This window comes from Pseudophryne corroboree, chromosome 8 (assembly GCF_028390025.1).
Source record: "Pseudophryne corroboree isolate aPseCor3 chromosome 8, aPseCor3.hap2, whole genome shotgun sequence".
Lineage (NCBI taxonomy): Eukaryota > Metazoa > Chordata > Amphibia > Anura > Myobatrachidae > Pseudophryne > Pseudophryne corroboree.
This window is the reverse complement of record NC_086451.1, coordinates 198,554,008-198,571,300: the sequence shown is the minus strand read 5'-3', so window position 1 is coordinate 198,571,300 and position 17,293 is coordinate 198,554,008. Positions and strand designations below refer to the sequence as shown.

The 17,293-nt window shown below is 47.0% G+C and overlaps 1 protein-coding gene across 9 annotated transcripts in view; it reads right to left on the bottom strand.

Moving 5' to 3' along the window:
• The window catches only part of LOC134948811 (H(+)/Cl(-) exchange transporter 5-like), a 389,251-nt gene that overhangs the window by 56,597 nt on the left and 315,361 nt on the right, over positions 1–17,293 (bottom strand). For all 9 annotated transcript variants that reach the window (XM_063937054.1, XM_063937053.1, XM_063937050.1 and 6 more), the window contains one exon: positions 12,230–12,772. In XM_063937054.1, the coding sequence (XP_063793124.1) occupies positions 12,230–12,772 (543 nt within the window). The remainder of the gene's footprint in view (positions 1–12,229; positions 12,773–17,293) is intronic.

Here is a 17,293-nt window from a genome sequence, read left to right as displayed (position 1 = left end):
ATTCATATCTCAGTGATGGCTCTGTATGTTATAGGATCATTATATAGTTTGAGAGCCTTAAGTCTATTTGTTCATTGCCAGTGGCTTCTGGATTAGTTATATTTATATTCATAATTATAATTCTGTAAATTCCTATATAGGCCCTGCTGCAGAAAAGTCAAAAGTTTGGCTGTACTAAACTTGGAAGCTTCATAATTATTAGATGTGCACCAAACAAAGTAGGAATGCCAAACCCCATAATAAATCCGAGCAGAAGCCGGTTTTATAATGACCTCTTCAGAAAACCCTTTAAGCCCTCAAGACGGAAGCTTCAATAGCCACGCCGTCAAAGATAGCCGGGCCAGGTCCTGGTAGACACAGGGGCTCTGAACGAGGAGGTCTGGGCGTTGTGGAAGTAGAATTGGACGCTCTGACGATAGGCCTTGCAGGTCTGAGAACCAGTGCCGTCTGGGCCACGCTGGAGCTATGAGAAGCAGATTTCCTTTTTCTTGCTTGAACTTCCGAATTACCCTGGGCAGGAGTGACACTGGAAGGAACACATACGGCAGCCGAAACCTCCACAGCACCGCCAGCGCATCCACGAATGCTGCTTGAGGATCCCTTGTCCTTGCTCCGAAGACCGGAACCTTGTGATTGTGTCGAGACGCCATCAGATCCACGTCTGGAAGACCCCACTTTTCCACGAGGAGTTGAAATACTTCTGGATGGAGGCCCCACTCGCCGGCATGCACGTACTGACGACTGAGAAAGTCCGCTTCCCAATTCAGGACTCCCGGAATGAATATTGCCGATATGGCCGGTAGATGGCGTTCCGCCCAACGTAGAATCCGTGAGACTTCCTTCATTGCCAAACGGCTTCGAGTGCCGCCTTGATGATTTATGTAAGCCACTGTGGTGGCGTTGTCCGACTGTACTTGAACAGGACGGTTCTGAATTAAATGCTGGGCCAGGTTCAACGCATTGAAGACCGCCCGCAATTCCAGAATGTTGATCGAGAGGAGAGATTCCTCCTTGGTCCACCGACCCTGAAGGGAGTGTTGCTCCAGCACCGCGCCCCAACCTCTTAGACTGGCATCCGTCGTCAACAGGACCCAGTTGGATATCCAGAAGGGACGACCCCTGCACAATTGTTGGTCCCGGAGCCACCAGTGTAGCGACAGACGGACCTCCGGAGTCAAGAAGATCATTTGAGATCTGATTCGGTGAGGCAGGCCGTCCCACTTGGCTAGAATCAGCCTCTGGAGGGGGCGAGAATGGATTAAGCATACTCCACCATGTCGAATGCTGACACCATTAGGCCCAGCACCTGCATTGCCGAATGTATCGACACTTGCGGACGAGAAAGGAAGCAACGAATCCTGTCCTGAATCTTCAGGACTTTCAAATGAGACAAGAAAATCCTCTGGCTGTGAGTGTCCAACAACGCTCCCAGGTGCACCATACTCTGAGCAGGGACCAGGGAGTATTTCTTCCAGTTGATGAGCCACCCGTGGGCTTGTAGAAACCGGACCATCATATCCAGATGACGCAGGAGAAGATCTGGGGAATTTGCTAGGATTAACAAGTCGTCCAGATACGGCAGTATCCTGACCCCTTGACGGCGGAGTACCACCGTCATCACCGCCATAACTTTGGTGAAGACTCGCGGAGCCGTTGTTAAACCAAAAGCGAACCTCAGGTATTGTTGATGTGACACTGCTATAGGAATATGCAGGTAAGCATCCTGTATGTCCAGGGAGACCATGTAGTTCCCAGGTTCCAAGGCCAGAACTATAGAGCGAAGGGTTTCCATACAGAACTTGGAAACCTTCACCAATCTGTTCAATGGCTTGAGGTTGAGAATGGTCCGGGAGGACCCATTTGGTTTCAGGACTAGAAACAGCGGAGAATAGTACCCCCGGCCCCTCTGAGCAAGAGGCACCTGTACTAAGACTCCTGTATCCAGGAGGGTCTGTACCACAGAGTGTAGAGTTTTTGCCTTTGTCTGGTCCAAAGGGACGTCTGTCTGGCAAAATCGATGAGGGGGTCGGTATTTGAAGGCTATGGCGTAACCTCGAGTGACGACTTCCCGTACCCAGGCATCTGAAGTGGTCTTCAACCATTCCTGGGTATACCCTAGAAGCCGGCCCCCCACCCTGGGATCACCCAGGGGGAGGCCCGCCCCGTCATGCGGCAGGCTTATTGGTCTTGGCTGCTGGCTGACGGGCAGCCCAGGCTCTTTTGGGCATCGGCTTACCAGGAAGTGCGGGCCTGCTTATGGTACACCTGACCTTTTGCTTTATCTGAAGGACGAAAGGGGCAAAAGGACGTACCTTTAGCCTTCGACACAGAAGGAGCGGTATTAGCCAGACAGGCAGTTTTGGCAGTAGCCAAGTCAGCCACAATCTTATTTAAGTCCTCCCCAAACAGAATATCTCCCTTGAAAGGGAGCACCTCCAGGGTTTTTCTAGAGTCCAGATCCACAGACCAGGATCTCAGCCACAATATCCGGCGAGCCAGGACTGACATAGTAGAGGCCTTGGCTGCTAGGATACCGGCATCAGAAGCCGCCTCTTTAATATATCGAGAATCTGTGACAATATATGAGAAGCATTGTCTAGCATGGTCAGAAGAGATTTCAGCATCTAACTCCAAGGCCCATGCTTCAATAGCCTCTGCAGCTCATGTAGCTGCAATAGTGGGCCTTTGTGCAGCACCCGTGAGGGTGTAAATCGCTTTCAGACAACCCTCCACACGTTTATCCGTAGGCTCTTTTAGAGACGTGACGGTAGTGACAGGCAGAGCTGAGGAAACCACCATCCTAGCCACATGTGAGTCTACTGGAGGAGGCGTTTCCCAATTTTTAGATGGCTCTGGCGCGAGGGGATAGCGAGCCAGCATCTTCTTTTGAGGCAAAAACTTCGTACCCGGGTTTTCCCAGGGTTCCTGACGTATATCCACTAGGTGGTCAGAGTGAGGTAAAACTTGCTTAACCACCTTCTGACGCTTGCACCTATCTGGTTTCTTAGGAGGGACGGATGGCTGGGGATCATCCATAATCTTCAGAATTAACTTAATAGCCTCCAAAAGATCAGGAACATCCACATGTGAACTACCCTCCCCATCAGCCGTATCTGAGTCAGAACCTGAGGGGTCAGTATATGTGCCGTCTTCATCAGACGAGGTGTCAGTGACAGCAGTGGATTGTGAGGAGATAAGCGCTCGCTTAGAGGACCTCTTGGACTTAGGCGAGCGTTGCTCAGACTTTTTAGTAGTCAAGGACTGGTTCAACTTCTTTAATTGAGCAGATAAATAGTCCGCCCACGGCGGGTTAGCTGCAGGGACCACATACGGTTGTACCGGCATTGGGGGTTCCATAGGGGGAGTTAGTTTATGAACTAGCGTATGCAGAAGCGTGGAAAAGGCGGCCCACGGTGGGTCAGTATGTGCCTCCGTTGCCACAGTCCCACTGGGGGGCAAGGAGCCCCCAGAACCAGAGCCCACAGCTGCTATAATTCTCCTCATATGGCCCCGTGGCGTCGGCAACACCGGCAGTGTGTTCAGCCCCAGAACCGTTACCCTCAGAAGCAGACATGATATAACTTGCAGTATGAGGTTAACACAGTACAATTATCAGCAGCACTATACCTCTAAACCCAAACCCCTGCGCAGTGTAGTCAGCACTAGCAGAGATAAAGGAGAGATATGGTGACTAAATCACAGAGAAAAATACGTAATACAGTATATCTTTGTGAAAATCCTATATTAGATAACACCTGACGCACCAAGAACTGGATGTATATCACAGGGTAATTGTACTATAAAACCCTGATAAAGTGCACTCTTTAACTATCACTGTCTAAAAAGGCAGGTAGAATACTTAAGTGTCATGTAAAGGCACAGCACTGACAACCAGGCGGCTTTACATAGGAGCATTAGCCCAAGCAGTCCCAGGAACAGTGAGCTGAGGGATAATGGCGCCGCAGACATTGACAGGGAGTGAGGAAAAGACAGATATGCAGCTCCAGGGCGGGAACACTTGCTAGAAATGGCGCCCTGGGGCTGGGGGAGGGGCTTCAGGTCTAAGCCTTATCCCCTCTGCTGGCAAAACCACCGGGTACTGTGGGTGATATAAGAATTGGTTTAGAGAGAAAACCTGACCTGCGCCCATGCCCTGGTGATCTAGTGGGATCGCCTGTACTGCCACAGTGTCCACCGCCAGCGCGCGCGGCCCGCCTCCCACTGACCTGCGCCGGATCACAAGCGGGACCCACTTACCACCTCCCGAAGCGCGGCCACGCGATCCTGGAGAGCCCCAGCCGTGTGTGTCTAACGTGAAGAAAACCGAAGCCTCCGCTGTAGGTACCCGGCAACCAGGGCTCGGTAGTGTACAGCGCCGCTGGGGAGAGCTGGAGCTGCAGCAGTGAATGTCACAAGACATTTACCACCGCTGCTGCTCTTGAAGTCTTCACTTTTTACCTCATAAAAAGCTTTTCTTGGGGCTGCTTGGAGCAGCCCCTCTGTTAAGTGCCTGCTTACTGCAGCACCAACTTACAAAACTGAGCTCCTGTGCTGGGAGGCGGGGTGATATAGGAGACGGCGCTATGCATTCTGGGAAGAAGGTCAAAGCTATTAGCCTGTTGGTCCCTCGGACAAGATCCTACTCTACACCCCATTGTCCAATCCTTGTGGAGCCCAGTGTACCCCGCAGCAGAAAGTACGTTTTTGTGACCCCGAGGGTTCCTGGACTTGTAATAACACAGATTTCTTCCATGCCTGGGTCTGAGACTCAGACTTATCTAATCTCTTACTAATAAGAGCCACATTAGCATTCAAAGCATTTACCCAATCAGGAGTCGGCGGTGCTGACAAGGTCATTCCCCCACAGCCGTTTGTGTCCCTAATACAGCCTCCTCCTGGGAAGAGCCTTCAGCCTCAGACATGTCGACACACGTGTACCAAACACCCACAGACACACCGGGCATATAGGGGACAGACCCACAGTAAAGTCTGTCAGAGAGACCCAGAGGGGATTTGCCAGCTCACAACCCAGCGCCAAATTAGCGGGTCTGAAAACACAAAAAAATGCCCCAGACCTGTAGCGCTTTAAATATCAAATATATTGCACCAAATTATACTGTGCCCCCCCCCCCCCCGCCCCGTTTTGCACCCTGATACTTGTCAGCAGTGTGAGGAAGGACAAGCGCCTCTGCAGCCCTGTGGAGAGGAAATGGCGTCGAGCTGAAAGTGAGCTGTGAGGAAGAAGCTCTGCCCCCTTAATGGCGCGCTTCTGTCCCGCTTATTTTAATAAATAATTATACTGGTGGGGGCTAGGACAGTGCCTTGGCACTAATGTCCCCTCTTGCCAGTGGAAATTGAGGATTTTTGCTGCCCAGGGTGCCCCCCTCTGCGCCCTGCAGTGCTGTGTGCGCGGTACCTCAGAATGCCATCACTGAAGAAGTCTTCTTTTCTTCTGCTACTCACCTGTCTTCTGACTTCTGGCTCTGTAAGGGGGTGACGGTAGGCTGTGAGAGTGAGAATCTAGGCGTACCCAGCGATCAGCACCCTCAGGAGCTAATGGTGTCCTGTCAGCTAGAAGCAGAGCCATTGAACTCACTAGAAGTTGGTCATACTTCTCTCCCATAAGTCTCACGAAGCAGGTAGCCTGGCGCCAGCAGCCTCCCTGAAAATAAAAAACCTAACATAAGTCTTTTTCAGAGAAACTCAGTACAGCTCCCCTGTAGTGCGTCCAGTCTCACTGGGCACAATTCTAAAACTGGAGTCTGGAGGAGGGGCATAGAGGGAGGAGCCAGTTCACACCCTTTGAAAGTCTCAAAGTGCCCATGTCTCCTATGGATCCCATCTATACCCCATGGTTCTAATGGGGACCCCAGCATCCTCTAGGACGTGTGAGAAATAAAGCTTAGGGCTGCCCAACACAGGAGCTCTGTGACCATGGTCCGGCTCCTGCCGCACCAAACAAAAAACTGATTTGACTGAGTCAGTGGGAAGAATTATATGGACGAGCCCGGTGCATTCTGGGAGGCCAGAAAGCTTGTGATCGTTTGGTGCCAATCCGCTGTCGCTCCATCATATCCCAATGTTATCCTGTGGACCCTGCCAGATAAATAAATGTAAATTTAGGGAGTATCTATCTTCTACACCCTATGATCTTAGAGTGAAGATAATCTGCTTAATAGAACTACACTAATCTTGAACCAATAAATTCTACTATACTACTGCATAGATTCACTTATATGGAAAACAACACATCTAGATACTTTCTATTACTGTACCTACTAAATTTCCATTACTACTACTTCATAACATAAGGCGATACCTTAATCTATGATTACACCAAAAGTACCTCCCAATGTGATGCTTCAAGTTACACAATCATGTTTATTAAGAGGTTTATCTTTAATACACATATATTTGTATACCTACCTATGTATTTGCTTGTCTATTTCGTTATTTGGTTTAGCTACTTTTAAATGTATTACTAATAAAATGTTATAGTTTAATATCTTTACATTTACGCTCACTTGGACATACTTCATTATTTAACAGTCCCCTCAGGAGGAGTCTTCTTTTTCTTCTTTTGGCCTCAGTGTAACCCTACTGTCAATCACAGTACCCATGGAGTGCCAGATGTTTAAAAACACCCTCAAAATTACCACTTGCAAAACTAGAGCACCGCCCCCTACATAAAATAAAAAGTAGATAGTCCCCGCATTTACAGGAAGGTCATTCTTTTGGGAATTTAAACTTGCAGGGAGCATATATTATGCTGAATCATATTACTCAAGATAGAGGCTGTAGATTAAAGTTCAATAAATTAATTTCTTATTGAATTGTTAAAGAATGAACATGACGATTACAAAATATACAATACAATCTAGTCTAGATGGATGAAGTAAAAATAAAAAATAAATAAAAAACCCTTCATACAAGAAAGGAATAGATTGAAGCAGACTAAAGAAAATTTATTGTAAACCGCACAAACGAAGTCTAACAATCCTGCGGCCATATATTGTGCATACACTGATAGATCTTTCTGGTTTGTTAGATCAAATGCATAACGTATGCGGACCAATCACTTTTTTTCTTTTTTATTTCTACTCAGAATAATAACAAATCGGAGAGTTCAAATAGCACAATGATGTGATTGCCCAGAATAGATAATTTCCACCCAAAAATAGAGAGAGTCAAGTAACAAGGTTATCATTCCACTTAACGCATGTGAGCATCCAAATCAAAATGAGGCGCTTGGCCGATTGCTGTTTTACTTCACTGCAGCTCTGGTGAATTGTTATTGATAAACTGCGGACATAGATTTTTTATCATTGCTATTTAAAAAAAACATTTTTTTACTTTAATGATACACAAAACTCAAGGTACTTAGGGGTATTTTAAAGAAGAGAGCAAATTTTCTCATCTTGCAAAAACTGTTTAATAGCAATGAAGATGTGGTAACTGAACTGGATTGTGGCATGATCAGAGCGCAAAGCCATTCAGGGATTTGGACGAACTTATTTTGTACGTGTTCAAATGTCCCTTGGCATACATGGTATTTTTTCACTTAAGGTGGGTACACACTTGACGATACGCTCCATGAGCGATATCGCATAGCGTTTCCCCTACCTCCTGGGGGACCGATATAGTGCGTACACACTGAACGATACTACTACCTATATCGTTCAGTGACTTCATGCCACGGCCGGCCTGAACATGCAGTTTTGGTCGTTAAATTCAAATTGACCTGCATGCACAGGCGACGGAGGGGGGCGCTCACGATGCGTGGGAGTGCGCATCGGTCGTAGCATACACACTGGGTAATATTTGAAACAATGTCACTCAGAAGGGTGAAAATGAGCGATATCATCTAAAATATAGCCTAGTGTGTAGTATTAACCATGGCCAGTATATTAGATATTGATACCAAAATATAATTACTAACAATTCATTATTACACATTCCATAGGTCTCTGCTTTTTAGTCTTAGGAAAAAAAAGGAAATGTTTTTGCTTTCTATGAATTCAAGAATGAGACTAGCGCCATATACATAGTCAACAAGCTACGTGCTGACCTTCATCATACTTTTTGCTCACAAAGTCCAAAGCAATTAAAGTTGCCGTGGATTCAGCTCGCACGACCAAACTTGCACTTACTGTAATTGAATCCCACCCCAACCTCCCAAGTCTCAGTGGTTAGTCTTACAGTCCTGTCTGAAACTGGGGATATGCTACGTTTTGAAGGAGGGCAAGTGGGAGGACCAATGAAGAGCCAACACTTCCGTGCTATAGACATTTTAAAGCAGTAAATTAAAAGCATTCACCGCTTTAGGTGGTACGGCAGCTGGATTAACTATTCAATATTAATGTTTAGTGTACCAAAGAACTTATTTGTTAGCATATGTTATTTAGTCCAACTGGATATATAGATAACCACAAATTTGTGGCTGAATAGTGCAAAAAAAATAAAAAAATAAAACCATGTAATCCGGTAGAGTCTTTTGAGGTTTTCAATAAAAGGTCTGAAACACCTTTAACTCAAAAAGACTGCATACTGCCCTCAGGCCTGTTGCATCAGAATATAGATTCTTTTCAACATAGTTACTTGTTACTTTGCATAACAGGATTATCTTCCGGTGCATGTGTAGGTGTGACCCCGACCACTTGTCGAACAGGTCCCACTGGAATACTCTGGCATGGAACCTGCCAAACTGTATGGCCTTGTAGGCCGCCACCATCTTCCCCAACAACCAAATGCACTGATGGATCGACACACTTGATGGTTTCAATATCTATTTTACCATTTTCTGGATTTATAGAGCCTTTTCCAGCGGAAGAAATACTCTCTGAACTTCTGTGTCCAGAATCATCCCGAGGAAAGACAACCTTGTCGTCGTTTCCAACTGTGACTTTGGGTAATTTATGATCCACCCGTGTTGTTGGAGTATTGACAGGGAGAGGGATATGTTTTGTAATAACTGCTCCCTGGATCTCACCTTTATCAGGCTGTCGTCCAGATAAGGGATTATATTGACTCCTTTCTGACGACGGAGGACCATCATCTCTGCCATCACCTTGGTGAATACCCTCGGCGCAGTGGAGAGACCGAAAGATAACGTCTGGAATTGGTAATGGCAATCCTGAATCGCGAATCTCAGATAAGCCTGGTGAGGAGGATAAATGGGAACATGCAGGTAAGCATCCTTTATGTCCACCGACACCAAGTAGTCCCCCTCCTCTAGACTGGCAATCACCGCCCAAAGTGATTCCATCTTGAACTTGAACCTTTCCAGGAAGAAATTCAGATCTTTTAGATTTAGGATCGGTCTAACCGAGCCGTCCGGCTTCGGAACAACAAAGAGGCTTGAATAAAAACCCCGCCCTTGTTGTGACAAAGGTACCAGGACTATGACCTGGTCTTGACATAATTTTTGGATTGCCGCTGTTACTGCTTCTCTCTCTGGCGGAGAAGCTGGCAAGGTCGATATGAAAAATCGGCATGGGGGAACGTCTTGAAACTCTAGTTTGTATCCCTGGGATACTATTTGCAACAGGCCAGACAGAATCCAATCCTGGCTGAAGAGTTTGAGACGTGCCCCCACCCAAGCGGCCTCCCGCAAGGGAGTTCCAGCGTCATGCTGGGGATTTGGCAGAATTAGGGACAGACTTTTGCTCTTAGGAACCTGGAGCCGGTGTGGGCTTCTTTCCCCTTCCCCTAAATGCAAAGAAGGGGGAACCTCTCGACTTTTTGTATTTATTGGTCCGAAAGGACAGCATTTGCGTGTGATAGGTCTCTTTTGCCGATGCAGGCGCAGAGGGCAAAACTGTTGACTTACCTGCGGTAGCCGCTGAGACTAACGCATCCAGGCCATCGCCAAATAAGGCCTCACCTTTATATGGGAGAGCCTCCATGTTTCGTTTAGAATCTGCATCCGCGTTCCACTGGCGAATCCATAAGGCTCGCCTAGCCGATACTGCCATTGTAGCAGCTTGTGAACTCAAGAGTCCAATATCCTTCATTGCTTCCAGCATGTAGGCGGCAGCGTCCTTGATATTCCCTAACTTAAGGAGTATCTCATCTTTATCAATCGTGTCAATTTCTGATGACACGCTTTCTGACCATTTTTCAATAGCGCGACTCACCCATGCGCAGGCAAAAGTGGGCCTAATCAGTGTACCATTGGTAACATAAATGGATTTCAATGTCGTTTCCATTTTGCGGTCTGCTGGCTCTTTAAGAGAAGCCGTGCCAAGAGCAGGGAGAATTACCTTCTTTGTCAACCTGGAAAGTGCACTGTCTAACACAGGGGGTGACTCCCATTTTTTCCTGTCTTCAACCGGGAAAGGATAAGCTATGTGAATCCTTTTGGGAATACGAGATTTTTTATCAGGATTCACCCACAACCCTTCAAACAGATCATTTAGTTTGTGTGAAGGAGGGAACGTGACTTTGGATTTCTTTCCTTACATAAATAAGCTTTCTCCTGAGGTACAGAAGTGGTTTCTGTAACCTCCAACACGTCCCTTATAGCCACAATCATATATTGTATACTATTTGCCCATTTATGATCTATCTCTCTGGATTCACTATCGTCAACACAAGAATCAGAATCCGTGTCGGTATCAGTGTTTACAACATTTGCAAATGGTCTCTTATGTGACCCAGAGGGGCCGCCCGCATAAAGAATAACAGCATCCTGAAAAATCACATCTTCCACAGATTTTCTCCAGCATGCAGCCTTAGATTCAGACTTATCCAATCTACGGTTAATCAGATGCATACCGTCACGTAGCTCTTTCACCCATGCAGGCTCTTGGTGTGCCGTAGCGCCACCACATTACAACTGTGTCCCTAAAATGGCTTCCTCCGGGGAGGAACTCCCTGCCTCAGACATGCCTCACACGTGTACACCACACTCACAGACACACTGGGTCTTATTTTGGGGACAGACCCACAGTAAAATCTGTCAGAGGGACACAGGATAGGAGCAGCCAGTTCACAAACCCAGTGCCAGTATTGCCTGTGAACACAGTATGTCCACAGCCCAAAAGCGCTTTTAAATAGTAATATACACTATCAAATGCACCACAATCGCTTTGTGCCCCCCCTTTATAGCACCCTGTACTTGTCAGAAGTGGAGGAGAGGACCAGCGTGTTCTCTGCAGCCTGAGGAGAGAGAGAAAATGGCGCTGAGTGGTGTGCTGGCTGCCTGAGGAAGAAGCTCCGCCCCCACAATGGCACGTCCTTACACTCAGTATATTGACTTATTATTTATACTGGCAGGGGTAGGGCTGTGCCAGCGGCATCTTATGCCCCCTTTTAGCCAGTCTGAGGTATTTTTCTTGCTGCCCCAACCCCCCCCCCCCCTCTCCCCCCGCACCGCACCTCAGCCGTCACTTACTTGATTGAAGATCATTCTTCTCATACTCACCTGTCTTCTGACTTCTGGCTCTGTGAGGGGGGTGACGGCGTGCTGTGGGAGTGAGCATCTAGACACGGCTAGCGTTCAGTTCCCTTCAGGAGCTAATGATGTCCCGTCAGCCAGAAGCAGAGCCATGAAACTCTGAGGAAGTTGGTTCTGCTTCTGCCCCATCAATGGATCGCAAGTGAAGAGTTGTCAGAAGATAAACATTGTGCACATTAAATACTAATCAGCTACAAAATGTTGTAAGGAGATTTTCATTCGTTTATCTCCACATCACCAATACACTTGACAAATGAATGGTACTAGGAGTCAAAAGGAGCTCTGCACCAAAACAATGGCTCTTGTGCTTCAAAGAAGCTACAAAAGCGCAGCTCACAAGTGACAGTCATGAAATCATGTATTGGGAAAAAAATATTTGAATAATAAATCCAACACAACTCCACTAATTAGGAGGAATATGCTCTGGCAACTTGATGATATTGCTTACAGTGGGCAGTCCTATACGGAATGTGCTGCGAACAAAGGAACTGTGAATTTTTTTTATGACGATGGAGCGGTTTTACTTTGATAGTGTAAACAGTTAAAAAAAAAAAGAGAACAGCTACTAGTAGGGAAATTAATATAAAATTCTATAGCAGCAACCAGTGAACAAGAAACTACAGCATCTGGTACTACACACTGTCAAACATAATTTTCTTATTTTAGTTTATATTTAGACTATCAGGAAACACAAAATCACCTGTTAACAATAAACATTACACACAGATTATCAATATACACAAATAAGCACAAAACACCATTCATTCTTACCTTCATACCAAACGTGAAGATGGTAATAACAGCTTTAAAGATCAACGCCAAGGACAGCTGCCACAATGCAGTGTAGACCCCGCTGCGAGCTGAACGGTCAGGGAGGTGGTCCACATTTGTACTGTTGAAATCATTATTGTAATCACAAAGTTTGGAAGAATCCAGCAGCCCACAATCATTGAACAGTTCAGAGATCAGTTCACTAGAGCTTGTTCGAGTGTAGTCATTGGGAAAAGCTATAATTGCTGTGATAGCAGTGACCACCAGAACCTCTACCACAGGATAGCGTCCCAGCTTAGTAGTCTTCCTTCTATGGCACCAAGCAATATTTCCTTTAATGAAGAACGCTCCCCATAAGCCTCCAAAAATTCCCAGGAGGATGAATGGGATGAGCTCCAGTAAATGCCAAGGAGTATGAAACTCAACGTAGAAGAGAACCAACCGACTGTTCCCAAAAGGATTAATGGAGCGTAATGTGAAAGCTGCTACTAACGCAGCAAAGAATGACCTCCACAGAGTCTTCAGCGGGAAGTAATAACTCACCTACAAGAGATACAGTAGGACAGTAGGGAGATCATTCTGGAAACTGCCTTTAATTCAACACTGGTCTGCTATTGCTTTCTCATCCTCATATCTGGCAATGTGTCCACATACACCTATTCCCAATAGGGTTATTTGATTTCCAAATGGGAGTCTTATTTGCATCAATAATGCAAAAAAAAGTAAATGCACAGGTGCCCTACATACTGTATGCAAAAATAAGATTTTAAACCTACCGGTAAATCTTTTTCTCGTAGTCCGTAGAGGATGCTGGGACTCCGTAAGGACCATGGGGATAGACGGGCTCCGCAGGAGACATGGGCACTTTAAGAAAGACTTTGACTCTGGGTGTGCACTGGCTCCTCCCTCTATGCCCCTCCTCCAGACCTCAGTTAGAGAAGCTGTGCCCAGAGGAGACGGACAGTACAAGGAAAGGATTTTTGTAATCCAAGGGCAAGATTCATACTAGCCACACCAATCACACCGTATAACTTGTGATAAACTACCCAGTTAACAGTTTGAAAAACAACATAGAATCAGTCCAAGACCGATGAAACTATAACATAACCCTTATGTAAGCAATAACTATATACAAGTCTTGCAGAAGTAGTCCGCACTTGGGACTGGCGCCCAGCATCCTCTACGGACTACGAGAAAAAGATTTACCGGTAGGTTTAAAATCTTATTTTCTCTAACGTCCTAGAGGATGCTGGTACTCCGTAAGGACCATGGGGATTATACCAAAGCTCCCAAACGGGCGGGAGAGTGCGGATGGCTCTGCAGCACCGATTGAGCAAACAGGAGGTCCTCCTCAGCCAGGTTATCACACTTATAGAACTTTGCAAAGGTGTTTGACCCCGACCAAGTAGCCGCTCGGCACAGCTGTAGTGCCGAGACCCCTCGGGCAGCCGCCCAAGAAGAGCCCACCTTCCTAGTGGAATGGGCTTTAACCGATTTCGGTAACGGCAATCCTGCCGTAGAATGCGCCTGCTGAATCGTGTTACAGATCCAGTGAGCAATAGTCTGCTTTGAAGCAGGGCCGCCAACTTTGTTGGCTGCATACAGGACAAACAGTGCTTCTGTTTTTCTGATCCTAGCCGTTCTGGCCCCATACATTTTCAAAGCCCTGACCACATCAAGGGACTCGGAATTCTCCAAGTCACGTGTAGCCACAGGCACGACAATAGGTTGGTTCATATGAAAGGATGAGACCACCTTAGGTAGGAATTGAGGACGGGTCCGCAATTCCGCTCTATCCATATGGAAAACCAGATAGGGGGTTTTATGTGATAAAACCGCCAATTCCGACACTCGCCTAGCCGAAGCCAAGGCTAACAACATGTCCACCTTCCAGGTGAGATATTTCAACTCCACTGCATTAAGTGGTTCAAACCAACGTGACTTAAGGAAACTTAACACCACGTTAAGGTCCCAAGGCGCCACCGGAGGTACAAAAGGAAGCTGAATATGCAGTACTCCCTTCACAAAAGTCTGTACTTCAGGTAATGAGGCCAATTACTTTTGAAAGAAAATGGATAAGGCCGAAATCTGAACTTTAATGGAGCCTAATTTTAGGCCCAAATTCACTCCAGTTTGTAGGAAGTGAAGAAAACGGCCCAGGTGGAACTCCTCCATATGAACATGCCTCACACCAAGAAACATATTTTCGCCATATTCGGTGATAATGACGTCCTTCCTAGCCTTTATTAGCGTAGGAATGACCTCATCCGGAATACCTTTTCCCGCTAGGATCCGGCGTTCAACCGCCATGCCGTCAAATGCAGCCGCGGTAAGTCTTGGAACAGACAGGGACCTTGTTGTAACAGGTCCTGCCTTAGAGGAAGAGGCCACGGATCTTCTGTGAGCATTTCTTGCAGATCCGGATACCAGGTCCTTCATGGCCAATCTGGAACAATGAGAATTGTTCTCACTCCTCTTTTTCTTATTATCCTCAACACCTTGAGTATGAGAGGAAGAGGAGGAAACTCATATACCGACTGGAACACCCACGGTGTCACTAGGGCGTCCACAGCTACCGCCTGAGGGTCTCTTGACCTGGTGCAATACCTTTGTAGCTTTTTGTTGAGACGGGATGCCATCATGTCTATTTGGGGTAGTCCCCACCGACTTGCAATCTGCGCGAAGACTTCCTGATGAAGTCCCCACTCTCCCGGATGCAGATCGTGTCTGCTGAGGAAGTTTGCTTCCCAGTTGTCCACTCCCGGAATGAACACTGCTGACAGAGCGCTTACATGATTTTCTGCCCAGCGGAGAATCCTGGTGGCTTCCGCCATTGCCACTCTGCTCCTTGTGCCGCCTTGGCGGTTTACATGAGCTACTGCGGTGATGCTGTCTGACTGGATCAGAACTGGTCGATTGCGAAGTAAGATCTCCGCTTGACGTAGGGCATTGTATATGGCCCTTAGTTCCAGGATGTTGATGTGAAGACAAGTCTCTTGACTTGACCAAAGTCTTGGAAATTCCTGCCCTGTGTGACTGCTCCCCAACCTCGGAGGCTCGCGTCCGTGGTCACCAGGATCCAGTCCTGAATGCCGAACCTGCGGCCCTCTAGAAGGTGAGCACTGTTTAGCCACCACAGGAGAGATACTCTGGCCCTGGGGGACAGGGTGATCCTCTGATGCAATTGCAGATACGACCGGGACCATTTGTCCAATAGGTCCCATTGGAAGGTCCTTGCATGGAATCTGCTGTATGGAATGGCTTCGTATGTTGCCACCATCTTTCCCAGAACCTGAGTGCAATGATGCACTGACACTTGTTTTGGTTTCAACAAGTTCATGACTAGAGTCATGAGTTCCTGCGATTTTTCCGTCGGAAGAAAAACCCTTTTCTTGTCTGTGTCCAGAATCATGCCCAAGAAGGGCAGACGAGTTGTAGGATTCAGCTGCGACTTTGGAATATTGAGAATCCAGCCGTGTCGCTGTAACACATTCAGTGAAAGTGATACGCTGCTCAGCAACTTCACCCTTGATCTCACTTTTATGAGGAGATCGTCCAAGTACGGGATAATTGCGACACCCTGCTTGTGCAGGAGCTCCATCATTTCCGCCATTACCTTGGTGAAAATTCTCGGGGCCGTGGAAAGCCCAAACGGCAACGTCTGAAATTGGTAATTACAATCCTGTACTGCAAATCTCAGGTACGCCTGATGAGGAGGATATATGGGGACATGCAGGTATGCATACTTTATGTCCAGAGATACCAAAAAATCTCCCCCTTCTAGGCTGGCGATGACCGCCCTGAGCGATTCCATCTTGAACTTGAACCGTTTTAAGTAAAGGTTCAGGAATTTTACATTCAAAATGGGTCTGACCGAACCGTCCGGTTTCGGAACCACAAACAGAGTTGAGTAGTACCCCTGCCCTCTTTGAAGCAGGGGAACCTCTACCACCACTTGTTGCAGACACAATTTGTGAATTGCCTGTAAAACTATCTCACTTTCCAGGAGTTGTTTCGGTAGGGCGAGGGGTCACTTCTTCGAATTCTAGCTTGTAACCCTGGGAAACAATTTCTATTGCCCATGGATCCACCTGTGAGTGGACCCAGACGTGGCTGAACAGTCGAAGACGTGCCCCCACAGGAGCCGACTCCCTCAGGGGAGCCCCAGCGTCATGCGGTGGATTTAGCAGAGGCCGGGGAGGACTTCTGTTCCTGGGAACTAGCTGTGGTGTGCAGCTTTTTCCCTCTGCCCTTACCTCTGGCAAGAAAGGACGATCCACGTGCTCTCTTGCTTTTATTGTGACGAAAGGACTGCATTTGATAATGAGGCGCTTTCTTAGGTTGTGAAGGAATATATGGCAAAAAATTTGATTTACCTGCCGTAGCCGTGGAGACGAGATCCGAGAGGCCCTCTCCGAACAATTCCTCACCCTTGTAAGGCAACAACTCCATATGCCTCTTGGAGTCGGCATCACCTGTCCACTGCCGGGTCCATAAGCCACGCCTAGCAGAAATAGACATAGCGTTTATTCTGGAACCCAGTAAACTAATGTCTCTTTGAGCATCTCTCATATATAGGACAGCATCTTTTATATGCCCTAGGGTCATTAAAATGGTATCCTTATCAAGAGTCTCAATATCTGCTGATAAGGAATCGGTCCATGCTGCTACAGAACTAAAAACCCAGGCCGACGCAATAGCCGGTCTGAGTAACGTACCAGAATGTGTGTAAATGGACTTGAAGGTAACCTCCTGCTTGCGGTCAGCAGGATCCCTGAGGGTAGCTGTATCTTGGGATGGAAGCGCTATCTTTTTTGATAAGCGTGTTAAAGCTTTGTCCACCCTAGGGGAGGATTCCCACCGTATCCTGTCCTGTGACGGGAAAGGATACGCTACAAGAATCTTTTTGGGAATCTGCAGTTTTTTGTCTGGAGTTTCCCACGCTTTTTCGCATAAATCGTTCAGCTCATGTGAGGAAGGAAAGGTGACCTCTGGTTTCTTTCCCTTAAACATGTGCACCCTCGTGTCAGAGACACGGGGTTCCTCAGTGATATGCAAAACATC